The following is a 16,832-nucleotide window of genomic DNA, read 5'->3' as shown; positions in this document are numbered from 1 at the left end:
CGCCAACTGCTGCTCAAGTTCTGAATCCTGGAAGGAATGAAGCTTCCAGTACAAATGTTTATCCAGGACACAGGAAGCAATCTGGAGTTCCCACATAGCACAGGAGGTGCACCTCAAGATTAGAGCAGCCCTATCATTTCTCTGTTATTAATGTTACTACCTCTAAGAAATCTTACCACTATGAAAAAAACTTTTATCAATACTAATAATCTTACGGCAGGGTCTGGAATTGCACCACACTCTCTTCTTTGACAAGTTCTGGAATTGCACCGTAGTGCAGGGTCTGCAAATGCACTACAGTACCTCCTGTGGCAAGATCTGAAACTGCAGGACAGTGACCTCTGGCAGGGTCTGGAACAGCACCACACAGTGCCTCCTGTGGCAGGGCCAGGAACTGCACCACAGCATCTCCTGTGGCAAGCTCTGTAATTGCACCACAGCAATTCCTTTGGCAGGGTATGGATCAGTGCCTCTTGTGACAGGGTGTGGAACAGCACCACTTATGGCAGGATATGGAACAGCACTTCTAGTGGCAGCTAATGGAACAGTGCCTCCTGTGGTAGGGTGCGGGACAGTGCCTCTTGTGGCAGAATATGGAACAGCACCTCGTGTGGCAGGGTATGGAATAGTACTTCTAGTGGCAGGGTGAGTAGCAGTGGCTCTTGTGGCATGGTGTGGAACAGCACCCCTGTGACAGGGTATGGAGCAGAGCGTCTTGTGGCTGGGTGTGGAATAGCGCCTCTTGTGGCAGAATGTGGAATAGCGCCTCTTGTAACAAGATATGGAACAGCACCTCCTGTGGTAGGATATGGAACAGCCCCTCTTGTGGCAGTGTGTAATATCAATCACTGACCCATGGACCGTATGCTATGGTGTTTCAAATGCTCATCTAAATGCTTCTTAAATGTTGCATGGGTTCCCACCTCTACCGCCCTTTCAGGCAGTGATTTATTATTGTCACATATATTGGGATTCAGTATTGTTCATTCATTGAGTACACATGGAAGAAGGAAAGTAGAGGGTACAGAATATAAATTTATAATCATAATTAGGGTGTAGAGAAAGATCAACTTAACATCAGGTCTGTTTTGACAAACAGTCATCTGGACTCGAAACTTCAGCTCTTTTCTCTCCTTACAGACCTGCTGAGATTTTCCAGCATTTTCTCTTTGGGTAATAAAAAGTAGGTCCATTCAAAAGTCTGATGGCAGCAGGGAAGAAGCTGTTCTTGAGTCAGTTGGTACGTGATTTCAGACTTTTGTATCTTGTTGGAATTTTTTTTTAAAACTTATAAAATTCTAACACGGTTAGACAGGAGAGATTAAGAAAGAATGTTTCAGAACTAGATAAAGGGTAAACATTCTAGAATTGAGATGAGGAGAAATATTTTCAGTCTGAGGGTGGTGAATGTGTGGAATTCACTACCACAGAATGTAGTCGAGGCCAAAACGTTGTGTGATTTTCACAAAGAAATTAGGTATAGCTCTTAGGCCTAAAGGATCAAGGGATATGGGTATTAGGATATCGAATTTGATGTTCAGCTATGATCATAATGAAAGTACAGAGCAGTTTCGAAGGGCCAGATGGCCTACTTCTGGCTTCTAGTTTCAATGTTTCCTGATGGAAAAAGGTGGAAGAGAGTGTGTCAGGGTGCATGGGTCCTTGATTATGCTGGCTGCTTTCCCGAGGCAGGGAATTTGACAAGGAAGTATACTATGAAAGGTCTGACACTGGGAAGTTCCGAAGAACAAAGGGACCTTGGCATATTTGCCCGTGGATCTCTGAAGGCGGAAGGGCAGGTTAATAGAATGGTGAAAATCGCATGTGATACACTCGCCTAATCATAGAAACCCTACAGAGCAGAAAGAGGCCATTTGGCCCATTGAATCTGCACCGACAACAATCCTACCCAGACCCCAGCCCCATATCCTTACATATTTACCCGCTAATCCCTCTAACCTACGCATCTCAGGACTCTAAGGAGTAATTTTTATTTTAGCATGGCCAATCAACCTAACCCACACATCTTTGGATTGTGGGAAGAAACTGGAGCACCTGGAGGAAGCCTACGCAGACATGAGGAGAATGTGCAAACTCCACACAGACATTGATCTAAGCTGGGAATCGAACCCAGGTCCCTGGAGCTGTGAAGCAGCAGTGCTAACCACAGTGCTACCGTGCCACCCTATCAATTGGGGTTATAGATTACAAAAGCAGAGAGAAGTTATGATGGAGTTGGATAGAACTTTGGTGAGGCCACAGCTGGAGTACTGTGTGCAGTTCTGGTCGTCACATTATAGGAAGTACATGAATGCACTAAAGGGGGTGCAGAGGAGATTCAGCAGGATGCTGCCTGGGATGCAACAGCTAAGTTTTAAAGAGAGATTGGATAAACTTCTCTCTGGAGTAGAGAAGGCTAAGGGGTGACCTGATTGAGGTGTTCAAGATTATGAGGGGCATGGACAGACTGGATAAGGAGCAGCTGTTCCCCTTTACTGAAGGGTCAATTACCAGGGGACACAAGTTAAAAGTGAGGGATAGGGGGTTAGGGGGATTTGAGGAAAAACTTTTTTGCTCAGAGGATGGTGATGGTCTGGACTGCACTGCATGGGAGGGTGGTGGAGGAGGGATGCTTAACGTCCTTTAAACAGTACCTGAGTGAGTATGTGGCCGTAACATTCAAGGCTATGGCCAAATGCTGGCAAGTGGGATTCGGTGGGCAGGTTAGGGCCTTTCATGCATACTCGATGGGCCAAAGGGCCTCTTCTGCACTGTGATTCTGAGGTAGCGGGAAGTGTAGACAGAGTCAGTGGATGAGAGGCTGGTTTGATGATGGACTGGGCTATGTTCATGACCCTTTGTAGCTTCTTGCAGTCTTGATCAGAGTAGGATACAACCAAAAAGGATGCTTTCTATAGTGCATCTGAAATAATTGGTGAGAATTGTACTGGACATGCTGAATTTTCGGCAGCTCATTGGCACAGTGGTTAGCACTGCTGCCTCATATGCCAGGAACCAGAGTTTGATTCCTGGCTTGGGCCACTGTCTTGTGGCATTTGCACATTCTCCCCATGTCTGTGTGGGTTTCCTCTGGGTGCTCCGGTTTCCTCCCACAGTCTGAAGATGTGTGAGTTAGGTGGATTGGATATGCTAAACTGTCCCTTCACATCAGGGGAGCTAACTAGGGTAAATGCATGGGATATGGGGAGAGGGCCAGGATGGGATTGTGGTTGGTGCAAGCTCAATAGGCCGAATGGCTTCTTTCTGCACTGAAAGATTTTATGATTCAAGCTGTGATACATCTGGAAAGGGTGCTTTCTTTGATTTGATGTGATTTATTATTGTCACGTGTATGAGCAATGAAAAGTAGTATTCCTTGCGCGCCATACAAAGCATACTGTTCATAGAGAAGGAAACAAGAGAGTTCAGAATGTAGTGTTACAGTCATAGCTAGTGTGTAGAGAAAGATCAACTTAATGCGAGGTAGGTCTATTCAAAAGTCTGATACAGCAGGGAAGAAGCTGTTTTTGAGTCAGTTGATACGTGACCAACTTTTGCATCTTTTTCCTGACAGAAGAAGGTGGAAGAGAGAATGTTCGGGGTGCGTGGGGTCCTTGATTATGCTAGCTGCTTTGCCAAGGAAGTGTAGACAAAGTCAATGGATGGGAAGCAGGTTTGGGTGATTGACTGGGCTACGTTCATGACTATTTGTGGGCGGCACAGTGGCACAATGGTAAACACCGCTGCCTCACAACATCAGGGACCTGGGTTCAATTCCTGGCTAAGATCACTGTTTGTCTGGAGTTTGCACATTCTCCCTGTGTCAGCACGGGTTTCCTCAGGATGGTCTGGTTTCTTCTCACAGTCTGAAAGATGTGCTGGTTAGTGCATTGACCTGAACTGAAGTGCTGAAGTGTGGCGACTAAGGGAATTTCACAGTAACTTCATTGCAGTGTAAACTTCACACAGTAAAAGTTTCACAATACGAGGTTAAAGTCCAACAGGTTTATTTGGTAGCAAACACCACTAGTTTTCAGAGCGCTGCTCCTTCGTCAGGTGAGTGGGGAGTTCTGATCACAAACAGGGCATATAAAGGCACACACTCAATTTACAGAATACTGATTAGAATGCGAGTCTTTACAGTTAATCAAGTCTTAAAGGTGCAGACAATGTGAGTGGAGATAGCATTAAGCACAGATTAAAGAGATATGTGTTGTCTCCAGACAGGACAGTAAGTGAGATTTTGCAAGCCCAAGCAAGATAGTGTGACATGAACCCAAGATCCCGGTTGAGGCCATCCTCATATGTGCAGAACTTGGCTATCAGTCTCTACTCAGTGACTCTGCGCTGTCATGAAAGCCACCTTGGAGAATGTTCACCCGAAGATCGGAGGCCGAATGCCCGTGACCGCTACCAAATAAACCTGTTGGACTTTAATTTGATGATGTGAGACTTCTTACTGTGTTTACCCCAGTCCAACGCTGGCATCTCCACATCGTGACTACCATAAACTCCACACAGACAGTAACCCAAGCCACAAATCATAGAAACCCTACAGTACAGAAAGAGACCATTACCCCCACATCCCTACATATTTTACCCACTAATCCCTCTAACCTAAGCATTACAGGACACTAAGGGGCAATTTTAGCATGGCCAATCAACCTAACCCGCACATGTTTGGATTGTGGGAGGAAACCGGAGCACCCAGAGGAAACACAGGCAGACACAGGCAGAACGTACAAACTCCACACAGTGACCCGAGCCAGGAATCGAACCCGGGTCCCTGAAACTGTGAGGCAGGAACGGTAACCACTGTGCCACCTGGTATGGTGAAACTATGGCATCAGGAGTAGGACAGGTTGTTGGACCTCCTGGAACAGTGAGGGCGCAGCGCCTCCTTTGGCTGGAGGTGCAAAGTGCGGCCGCGGACCCATCAAGGCCGACAGACAGACGTCAGCGGCGGGGTTCCCTGGTTGCGCGCGCATCCTCCCTCCCTCTGGCGGAACAGGGAAGAGGCCGTGGCTGCTGGGCTCGGCTGGATGAGTTTTCTCTGTCTCGCGAGAGAGTGGGTTTACCTGGCGAGGAGGAGAGAGTTGGTGCAGTCCGCGCGGACCGAGTAGGGGCAAGATTTCTCCAGTTGGTGCAGTCCGCGCCGACCCCGGGGGCGTAGCGACGGCAGTGAGAGTTGGTGCAGTCTGTGCGGACCGAGTAGGGACAACATCGAGTAGAAAGCGGGTTGGTTGGTGCGGACCGAGTAGGGACGACATCAAGTGGGGGGAGGTTGGTTGGTTGGTGCGGACCGAGTAGGGACGACAGCGGCGGCGCCGCCATCGACGAGAGGAGCAGCAGCAAGCAGCACCATGGCAACGGCCCGTGGCCCGGCCTGGCTCGGCGCTGCCGTGTCCGCCCTGCTCTGCCTGAGCCTGAGGCTGACACCGGCCCGCGGACAGAACGGTGAGTGCCCGAGGCCCCGGGCCCCAGGCCGGGGAGAAGGAAGCGGGCCACAAACTCCCCGGGGGGGGGGGGGGGTCGGGGGAGCGGAATTGGGACATGCTCTCCCCTGGGGGGAGTAAAGGAATTGGGACACACTCTCCCCTGGAGCGGGGGGGCGGTAAAGGAAAATTGGGACACACTCTCCCCTGGTGGGTGAGGGGGGGTAAAAGAATTGGGACACACTCTCCCCTGGGGGTAAAGGAATTGGGACATAGTCTCCCCTGGTGGATGGGTGGGGGGTAAAGGAATTGGGACATACTCTCCCCTGGTAGGTGGGGGGGTAAAGGAATTGGGACATAGTCTCCCCTGGTGGATGGGTGGGGGGTAAAGGAATTGGGACATACTCTCCCCTGGTAGGTGGGGGGGTAAAGGAATTGGGACACACTCTACCCTGGGGGTTGGGGGGGTAAAGGAATTGGGGGACACTCCCCTGGGGGTTGGGGGGGTGTAAAGGAATTGGGACAGACTCGCTCTTAGGGGGAGTAAGGGAACTGGGACAGGCTCGCCCCTGCGAGGGAGTGAGGGAACTGGAACAGGCTCGCCCCTGCGGGGGGAGTTAGGGAACTGGGACAGGCTCGCCCCTGCGGGGGGGAGTTAGGGAACTGGGACAGGCTCGCCCCTGCGGGGGGGGAGTTAGGGAACTGGGACAGGCTCGCCCCTGCGGGGGGGAGTAAGGGAACTGGGACAGGCTCGCCCCTGCGGGGGGGAGTACGGGAACTGGGACAGGCTCGCCCCTGCGGGGGGAGTTAGGGAACTGGGACAGGCTCGCCCCTGCGGGGGGCAGTTAGGGAACTGGGACAGGCTCGCCCCTGTGGGGGGAGTACGGGAACTGGGACAGGCTCGCCCCTGCGGGGGGGAGTAAGGGAACTGGGACAGGCTCGCCCCTGTGGGGGGAGTAAGGGAACTGGGACAGGCTCGCCCCTGTGGGGGGAGTAAGGGAACTGGGACAGGCTCGCCCCGGCGGGGAGTAAGGGAACTGGGACAGGCTTTCCCTTAAGTGGAAGCTAGGGCCAGAGCCAGACCCTCTTTTGAGATGGGATGAGGAACAGGTTGTCCTCCCCGAGGGAGTTTTGAATCACAGAATCCTGACAGTATAGAAGGAGGCCATTCAGTCCATTGAGTCTGAACTGACCACAATCCCACTCAGGCCTTATCTTTGTAATTCTACACATTTGCTCTGCTCAGCCCCCTGACAGTAGGGTCAATTTAGCATGGCCAATCAACCTAACCCCCACATCTTTGGAGCGTGGGAGGAAACCCACGCAGACATGGGGAGAATATGCAAATTCCACACAGTGACCCAAAGCCGGAATTGAACCTGGGACCCTGGCACTGTGAGACAGCAATGCTAACCATTGTGCCACTGTACTGCCCTTAAAACTTAGGATACTGGGCCAGATTGTCCCCTGAGGGGGAAATTAGAGGGACTGTTTCCTAAGATGGGTCATGGTGGTTAGGAATTGGGCCAGACCCCCTTCTGGCATGTGGTGGGTGGGAGCAGGAGGAATGTGAGGTGGTGTATGGGCCTGGGAGAGAATTAAGACATGCCCGCACTCTACTATATATGTTCAATTTGAAATTACTTTCTAACTGCTTTTTTAAAAACTTGCTATGCACAATTTAATTGCATTTGCATTCCATATAACTTCTAAATAATTTTATTTTTTTCATTCCCTACCTATAAAACATCAATGTGTACTTGTGTTACTGGCTCAAACAAATGCAAACTCAATGCTGTATTGTCACCCATATCCTTTCCCTTTCTCCCTGCACTCCACCTTTAAGGACCAGATTGCTTTATATTTTTGTTAACATCTGCCTTCAATATGAAATGTTTTCAGCCCAATGCGTGTTTTATTTTAGATTTTGTTTCACTGGGTGTTTTCCATTCTGAGCTGGTGCCTTGCGGATTGCAGTGTCCAAGTTGCAAGTGATGAATGCAATGTGGTACTGCAGCACTGAGGCGCACTGAAAATTTCCCATTTGACATTCATTCTTCGCTGCAATTGAGGACAGGGAAAAGGAGAAGACAATCTGTTTTAAAAACATTTCATCGAGATCTAAGATAATTAAAATATGCAAGACATCAGTTGACTCTGTTTGTAGGGAAAGGTAGCTAATGCATTGGAAGTAATTGCATATAAAACTGGAAGTAATGAATGGAAACTAACTGTAAAGGATTGCTCAGTCATCTGTCCTGTATATATAAAATATATTTATATACGTTATCCTTTACAACACCAGTTTTACTCACCTCAAATGTAGTATATCAATTCTACAGCCTGATGCTGGTGTCAGTGATGATTTAGTATGTTTTATTCCGTTTCCACTGTTTTTTGTCATCCTGTCAGTATTGTTGTCTCCCAGGCTTGAAGGAGATGTTAATTAATGTAATTCAGCATCTTCTGCAGGAAAGTAATGGAGGCATTACAAGGTCAGAGTGATCCTGAAAATTAGCACGACTGCTTTGATTGGGGATGTTGAGCCAGTATCTTTTTAGATACTGCCACCAAGGCTATTTAAGTGCAGTCATTATGGAGAAAAATTAATGGAACCGTGGGATTAAATCCCACTAATACAGTGAAAATCCTTTAATCTCGCGTAGCAAAAACAAAATTTGATAGATTCGGTCCCCATAAATAGTATGCATAATTTTGAATGGATAACAATCTCGGTTTTGTGATGTGGGAGTTGCTGAGTAATATAGTCGTAGAATCTGACAGTGCAGAAGGAGGCCATTTGGCCCATCATGTCTACACCGATCACAATCCCACCCGGGGCCTATCCCCTGTAACCCCATGCATTTATTCTAGCTAGTTCTCCTGACGCTAAGAGGCCATTTAGCATGGCCAGTCCACCTAACCCATGTGGGAGGAAACCGGAGCACCCAGAGGAAACCCACATGGGTGGAGTGGGTGGTGGGAATGGAATGTGCAAACTTCACACAGTGACTCAAGCCAGAAATCGAAGTCAGGTCCCTGGCACTGTGAAACAGCAGTGCTAACCACTGTGCTGTCCAAGCATCTCCTGGTGAAGTTGTAATATAAATCTTAATTTTAAACTGTCATTCTTGGAGAGTGATGATTGTTGGCTGGACCAGAATTTGTTGCTAATAGCCCTTGAGAAAATGATGGTGAGCTGCCTCTTTAAACCACTGTAATCCATGTGGGGTGAGAATTACCATTAACTATTGTGCAGGTTTCTTGTTTTAGCCCCTTGTCAGAATGAGAGGTGATTGCATTGAAATGAGTGGATCAACAGGTTTTTCAAATTTATTCATGGTAGGAGGGAGTCACTGACTGAGACAGCATTTATTGCTCATACCTAACTGCTCTTGCTAGGGCACTTCAGAGGGCATTTAACAGGAACCTGTGGCTCTGGAGTTACATGTACGCCAGACCAGTTAAGGATGACACATTTTCTTCCCTAAAGGACATTGGTGAACGAGATGGGTTTTTATGACAATTGGAAAAGTTTCATGGTTATCAACAGACTTTTAATTCCAGATTTGTATTGAATTCAAATATTGTACGCCACAGTGATGATCCCCAGATCATTGCCCATGATCCTTGGATTGCAAGTTTATTAGTCCAGTGACAATACCGCTATGCCACTGCTGATGAGGCTGCTTCTGTGGACTGGAGTTTAGAAGCAAGGGGCATAATCTCAGAATAAAGGGTTGACCGTTTAGGACTGAGATGAGAGTTTATTCACTAAATATTGTGGGTAAGAAGAGTTTTCTACTCTCTTCCCTCCTCCAGAGAACTGTGCGTGCTCAAATTCTTGGGTGTATTAAGGCTGAGATCGATAGATTTTTGGGGCAAAAGGAATATGGGGAGTGAATGGGGAATTGGACCTGCTGTGATGATCTTGAGTAGCAGTGCAGACTCAGGGGACCCTGATTTTCTTGCTCCTATTCTGTACTTGCAATAAATGGTTGCTTGCACCAGAAAAGAAGAAAGCCTAGTTAGTGTGGCAGAAGCATTATCTGGCAATAAAAACTACTTTATTCAGCAAACGGAGTTGTGATTGAAACATGAGATTTATTTTAATTTATCCTTGCAATGCCACTGCCAATTGATTTTTAACGTTGTGTCCAGAGCCTTCATAGTATTCTGAAATTTTCAACTTTATACCCACAAGCTTCAAAGATCTCTAAGTCAGAGATTTTTTACTGGAAGTAACGAAAAAAAAATCATGCCAGATGAAAAGCCAAATCTTTAATGTTTTGCCAAATGAATTATTTATTTTCCATGTAAACCTATTTTAAAGATAACCTGAAAGTGGTTGAAACACAAACAGAAAATGCTGGAAAAACCCATCAGGTCTGACAGTGTCTGTGAAGAGAGAATAGAGCCAATGTTTCATGTCTGGATGACCCTTTGTCAGAGCCCTGCTGACAGCTTTGATAAAGGATCGACCAAACTCAAAACGTTGGCTCTATTCTGTCTCCACAGATGCTGTCAGACCTGCTGAATTTTTCCAGCATTTTCTGTTTTTGTTTCAAATTCCAGCATCCGCAGTATTCTGCCTTTATCTGAGAATGATTGAGTTCTGCTACTATTAACTATCTACTCATTAGAGGCGTAGACGGTGGGATTTTACTGCCTCGCTTTCCCGTGACCATAAATTCCTGCCTAAGGTCAGTGGACGTTTCCACGGCTATCTGTCGCCTGCTCCGATTCCCTGGCAGGCAGGATGGTAAAATTCTGGCCATTGTTTTGTAAAATAGAATCCATTTATCTGTCTTTTTTCTGGTAGGATTCAGGGAAGAATCTCAATTTTATGAAAAATTTAATTGGCAGAAGTTTAGGTTCGATATTAAGTAGCTTACATATTGCAATGATTTTTGATCAAAAAATATAAATGTGATGCAGATGGCCTTGACCTAAGTCCTGAAAAATAGCTTGAACCAAGCTAGACAAAAGAACTAAAAAAAGTTAGCTGACCAATAACTGTAAAAACATAGATGCTCAGATCAACAATGATCATTGTCCTTTTAACATATTTGTTTAAAAAATGGTTCAGTCCCTTGACAGCTACACATTAGGGCATGCCACTCTAATGTTCAGGATTTTGGAGTATTTGAGCTAATTACATGGAAGAGCCCTGTCATTGTTTAGTTTCCTTAAATGCTGACAGTCAAATTGCCTGGGTACTTACAGCTGTTCGTGTCTCGTTCTTCTTTGGGAATAGTTTACTTTCTGGGCCCGTGTGTTTCGTTTGCTTTTACGTCGCAGTTAGAGAATCTCATCCCTCCAATGGCCTATTAAAGGGAAAGAAATGTATGGAATTTGAAAAGTATCTGCTTGGTGTTTTAAGATTTGATTGGATTGGAGGCTGGTATAAAATGAAGTGAAGATGCCCATTCAGTTAGCTCTTAAGGGATTTGGGGAAATTCAGTATCGCACATTTTGACAAATGCAATACTGATTACATCTGTCACGTAGCCGACAGACTGGGTTTTCTCCTTCCAATCCTTGGCCTAGTTGATTGGTATGCTCCAGCTGCCTGGTGGCAATTGATTGTTCTGGTGATGCTTTCGATCTGTAGCCATGAAATTGAAACCATGGGCCATGGGGAATCTGTGTTCTGCCACAAGTTCTCCAAGGTGCAATGTCACCAGCACCTAGTTTATTGATATGGTTATAGTATATATTTATATCATTTAGTCACTTGGGACAAACATTAACCTTTTGTGTGGCCTCCTGCATAAAGTAATTCAATCTTTTTAACTGCATACTTACAGTTCAAAAAAAATATGCACAAATGCATTTGCTACCATTCCTTTTCAAAGTAGAATAATGAACGATAAGATTTAATTCTCTCGTTACTGTTGCCTTTTCCCTCTTTCTGTCCTGATTTTTATGCTTGAGCAGCCCTGGATAAGTAACGAAGCTCGCTGCCTTGCAATCAATGCTTAAGGTTGAATGGCAAATGTTTGCAAAGTTCATGCAAAAGGCTTTGCAAACAAGTCAAGTCTGCCCTTAGATATGCTGCAGAAAATTGGGCCCTGGCTAATAGTTCCGTCTATACAGGAGCAGCAGATATTGGTTGTAACACTTGACCACCACCCTCTCTCTGAGACTGACTATCTCAGCATTGGCCAGGGAAAAGACTGGATTCTTCCTGGTCACTCCTTTGCATGTATCATTCAGGACTGCAGCACCTATTGTATTTGTCCCAGTGGAGACTATTTACACATTGTTTCTGACAATGTTTTATTTGTCGTCACATTACAACAATGATACTTGCATTTGATGTTTGCATTTTTGAGACCAGTCTGCAGGCTGAATGCCTTCTGCTTTGTTTACATGGTACCTGCTCTCAGCAACACTAGTTTGGCCTTCAAGCACTGGCTGTCAGAGTTGGCACGAGTAATATCGAAACACCAATGGTATGAAAGAGGGGCAATTTAAAACTGCTCTCCTCCCCATGTTGGAAGGAATACTGGGATACAATAGTAGGTGCTTATGGCTGAGTAAGGAGGCAATTCTTTTGGATTGGTTGGGTGAGGGGAGGTGGTGAGGGGGGCTGGGGGACAGGGTTGAGGACAAACATGTATCTTTTTTAACTAACAAAGTCTTCCCTGGTTTACTTTGTATTAATACTGCCCTCTGTCATCTTGAGTGATTCTGACCAGGAAAGCTCATGGCTGAATCCTGGGTTTGTACTGAGGCACTGGATCTTACCAGGGGCAGCAGTGGTTGCAGTAATTGGCTCTGAATCTTCCACACCAAAAAGGGGTGAAATATCCCTCAGCAATCCTGCTTATGATTGATATGCTACTTTTGTTGGAAGTATTTATCTATGGGGCTGAAGACTGTGGTCTTCACAACTCAGTGGCACACTGACCCTTATGGGCTGGCTGGTGTGAGAGAAATTACCCCTTGGATCCAATAATTGGTGCTCTTGCACTTGACAATGCCAGCAAGAGCCAATGGTTTGTGACGGCTAAGGAGATGTGAAAGTAAACTTTCACAAATTGTTCAGCGTTTTCTCTAACACTGATCCACTTTCATGTAGATCTTTTGCCTTCCCTCCCTGTCACCCGAATCGCTGCTGTTTTAATTCACTGTTTGCGCCATCTAAATTATGGTGCTTTTTAGCATCCGAAATTTTTAGAAAAAGACCCCCTAATTTAATAGCAACTGATAATTAAAAATAATTGCTGCCTCTGCTGTTGGTAGTACAGACTCGTTTCAAGTCTAGCTTCCCTGCCTCCGATGGGGAGTAATACAATGGTTTGGAGGTTTTTTCTGTTGTTGTTGTTTTGATCACACCCCATTTAGTCTCAGTAACAGGAGCCAAAGGTGCATGATGCTGGTGGCAAAGCAGCAAAATTAGATTTTGTGCATGTGTCTGTGTGTGTTGGACAGACCAAAATAGTGTAAATGTGGGAGCTGGGTGATAACAGTGAGAGTGAAAAACAGCAAGGGTTTGAATCTGGCATGCTTGGAGCATGCCAATTTGTGGAATCACTAATTCATAGTTGCAATCTGACTGGTGGAATTTCATAGCGTTTAGTGGAAAAACTGAATTGGGTACCATGTGAACGCAGCAAGCAGTGCAGTCGCAGAATATTTTGAAAGGGGACAGTGAAATGTTTGCATTTGTACAATGCCAGCATTCTACCTGCCCAATAATGCTGTGAATTGTTTCGCTAATGCTGTGTTATATTGTAGAATTGATCCATTAAGAATGCAATGTTTCAGAATTACTGTGATAGTCAACGTTTTTAATTAAGTTGTTTCATAAAAATACGGTTTAACTGTTTTGATCTGTATATGCAAACCTTTACGTTGTTGTGGTAAAACTATTCTTTGAGGACAAACAGGTACAGTATTGACCAATGCACAACTTGATTCATTTTAAATTTAATGCAGTATTTTGGCTTATTCCCTGATAGTTATGGCTTTCACATACTGTAGTTATGTTCAGTTTATTTTTGTTACTTTATAGCTGCCTATAGTAAATGTCACATTTTAATTTTACGAAATGCAGCATTAAATACGGTAGGTAGGTGATGTCTAATCAGATGATGGATGTCATGTGTCTACTGCACTTTACTGTGGCAAAAGCCAATCTGTTGCTCAGAGACTGTGAAACTAACTAATCAAACGTGTGTGTGTGTGGCCAAAGTAAGATTTTTTAGAGTACTGTAACAAAGTTACATCCAGTTGTCCTCAAATCTTGCAGAGGTCTGTTTAAAAACAAGAATTCCCTGATGTTGCAACAGCAGTTCTGGTATAGGACCCAAAATTGGTGCTTGCGTAGTATATGTTGAATGGTTCTGCCACATAGTTCATTATCAAGGGCTAGATTTTGCTACAGCAAGTGTATTCCACTTGTTAGCCTGACAATTGCAAGTTTAGATTTGAGAAATGTTTGCTGAAGAGGTTTCTGAAATATTGCATCAGGACATCTGGAACCTTGATAAATGATGGGGCATGCAGTATATCTCAACCAGCGATTAAAGAACTGAGATGTAAAGAGGAGGGTGAATTTGCCCACTCTAGTTTAATGTTATGTTCAGAATAGTGGGAAGATTGGATTAAGAGAGAGAAAGGAAAATAACTTGAAAAAAATAAGTTTTTAAAAATCTCCTCACAATCTGAAAGTGAGAGACTGCACACTTATTGTTCACATACTGGGCAAGAGAGGTTGATTGGCAGTCACTATCAATTGTCAGTGGTTATGGACACTATTTGACATCATCTGGGCAGGTTAAGGGTGAGACGCTGTCTTGGCAAGGCTGGCAGAAGAGCAGCTCAAATCAGCCAGCATCTTGTGATTCACAATTCAGTGTATTGCCTCCTCTTCAAATTTCTGGCTATATTTGCACAATAATGGTGCTGTGTGTACACCATTGTTGCAGAGATGCCAGCGTTGGACTGGGGTAAGCACAGTAAGTCTCTCAACACCAGGTTAAAGTCCAATAGGTTTATTTGGCAGCACTAGCTTTCAGAGTCTCAAGCTGCTTCATCAGATGAATAAGGACATGTGTTCACAAACGGGTCATATACAGACAAATGTCATGTGAAGTGTCTGTATATGACCTGTTTGTAAATACAAGTCCTCACTTGCCTGATGAAGGAGCCTAAGATTGCGAAAGCTAGTGCTGCCAGATAAACTTGTTAGACTTTAACCTAGTGTTGTGAGATGACTTACTGTGCTTACACCACTGTTCTCAGCACAATCAGGTCCCTTTTTTGTGTACTGGCCTTGATAACTTCCACTGAAGTTAATATTCAATAGAATAAATAGCTCTTTCAGAAAGACTTTAAATTCTTCTCCTGACTTGTGGCAGATAATGAAAGATTACTTTGAATTTCAGAGCTGTCAATTTTCTGATCAGTCAGCATTAGACATTTGGAAATAAACACTAAATTGAATTTAAGTTTCAGTTCCCATTCTTTAGCTTGCAGAGTGAGAGAAAAATGAAGGTGATTCGAGCAACTGTGATTATTCCGACAAATTACTCAGCAATAATAGTCAAATATCCTGTATATTAAGGGAGTATTTCAAACATGTTTCGAATCTACTTTAAGATCTTGCAAGTGTTTGATCTCTACTTTCTATATTTTTTAAAATATTTTTAAAGTCCAAGACGGTATTCATAGAATCATAGATTCTATATGTGGAGTTTGCACATTCTCCTCGTGTCTGTGTGGGTTTTCTCCAGGTACTCCGGTTTCCTCCCACAGTCCAAAGATGTGCGGGTTAGGTTGATTGTCCATGCTAAAATTGTCCCTTAGTGTCCTGGGATGCGTAGGTTAGAGGGATTAGTGGGTATAATATGTAGGGATATGGGGGTAGGGCCTGGGTGGGATTGTGGTCGGTGCAGACTTGATGGGCCGAAGGGCCTCTTTCTGCACTGTAGGGTTTCTATGATTCTATGATGTTTGTAATTTGTGCCCAGATGATCTGCAGGGCTGGCATTTGTTTTGTTCGAAAACATGGTATTTGCAATATCCTGGTTTTATTTAAGTTTAAATTGAATAATCGTTTAACTTTTTAATTGATTGCATTTAGTATAGATTCTCATTCAGCGCTGTAAATGGCAGAAACTGCGCTTCAGGCCTTGGGTCATTGCAGATAGAAATTTGCTTATGTACCCTGCTTTTGTCTTTGATAATTAATTCCATATGTTTCACGTAAAGTGCTCCGACAAATGGTGGCAATTTCATTTTTGGCTTACCCTGTAAACATTATTCACAAGTAGAACAAAGTACCTTCTTTAGAAAGGGAGCAGTTTAATGTGGGTTGTTGAATAAATTAGAATTGTAAAATTACATTTTAAAGATAGTTTCAGTGATTCTCTTTATTCGTGGTGTTTTCAATTTGATTTTTTTCTGAAAAGGCTTGAAGTTTTAGTGTACATATTCTTTATTCATTCACGGGATGTGGCCATCGCTGGCTGACCCAGTATTTATTGCCCATCCCCAATTGCCCAGGAACCGAGTAGCTTGCTAGGCTATTTCAGACGGGCAGCCAAGAGTCAACTACATTGCTGTCACATGTAGATGTAGGACCACAGATTTTTGTAGTGAAACCAGGTGGGTTTTTACAACAATGGTTTCACGGTCATCATTAGAATTTCAATTCCAGATTTTATTGAGTTCAAATTTCACCACCTGCTGTGGTGGGACTTGAACCTGGGTCCCCAGAGCATTGACCTGGATCTCTGGATTACTAGTCCAATAACAATGCCACTACCTCACCGCCCTTCCCTTTTTATCTTAACATCTTGCTGAAACATCTTATTTATATAGTCTGTGTGATTAACGTAAAACATGCAAAGATGCTTCACATGAGCATAGTTAAAGCTTATCAAGGGTGTAGGTTTAAAGAATATGTTTGAGGAGAGCAAGGGAGACAAAAGGTGCAGGAAGAGTACTCCAGAGCTTGGAGCCTAGGCAACTCAAGGCATGGCTACCAATGATGGAGCAGTTAAAATTGGGAGTGCTCAAGAGGCCAGAATTAGATGAGTGCAAACTTTGGAGGGTTCTGGAGCTGGAGAAGACTACAAAACTAGGGAAGGATTTTTAAGCAAAGTGGAGTGTTTTAAATTAAGATGTTTCTTGCTTGGGAATCATTTTATGTCAAAGAGCACAGGAATGCTGGAGGAATGGGACTCTCAGTAAATTAAAACATGGGCAGCAGACTTTTGGATAACCACATGGTTATAGAGAGTGAATTGTGAGACACCAGCCTGGAGTGCAGTTGAATAGTCCAGTCTAACAGTAATGAAGATATGTGATGAGGGAGTCAGCAAAAATGAGCTGTGACAGAAGAAGTTGGGCCATGTTGTGAGGGTGAAAATAGGCGGTCTT

General features: G+C 44.6%; 1 protein-coding gene across 2 annotated transcripts in view; it reads left to right on the top strand.

The window, feature by feature from the left end:
- Positions 1 to 5,006: 5,006 nt before the first annotated feature.
- LOC145360795 (neuroplastin-like) overlaps positions 5,007 to 16,832 on the top strand; it is a 67,283-nt gene continuing 55,457 nt past the window's right edge. The window contains exon 1 of one of the 2 annotated variants that reach the window (XM_080216242.1): positions 5,007 to 5,457. In XM_080216242.1, the coding sequence (XP_080072368.1) occupies positions 5,364 to 5,457 (94 nt within the window). In that variant the 5' untranslated portion in view covers positions 5,007 to 5,363. The remainder of the gene's footprint in view (positions 5,458 to 16,832) is intronic. The other variant, XM_080216243.1, reaches the window with a different exon arrangement.

This window comes from Carcharhinus amblyrhynchos, chromosome 32 (genome assembly GCF_965287045.1).
Source record: "Carcharhinus amblyrhynchos chromosome 32, sCarAmb.v2.hapA, whole genome shotgun sequence".
Lineage (NCBI taxonomy): Eukaryota > Metazoa > Chordata > Chondrichthyes > Carcharhiniformes > Carcharhinidae > Carcharhinus > Carcharhinus amblyrhynchos.
This window is presented reverse-complemented; position numbering and strand designations above follow the sequence as displayed.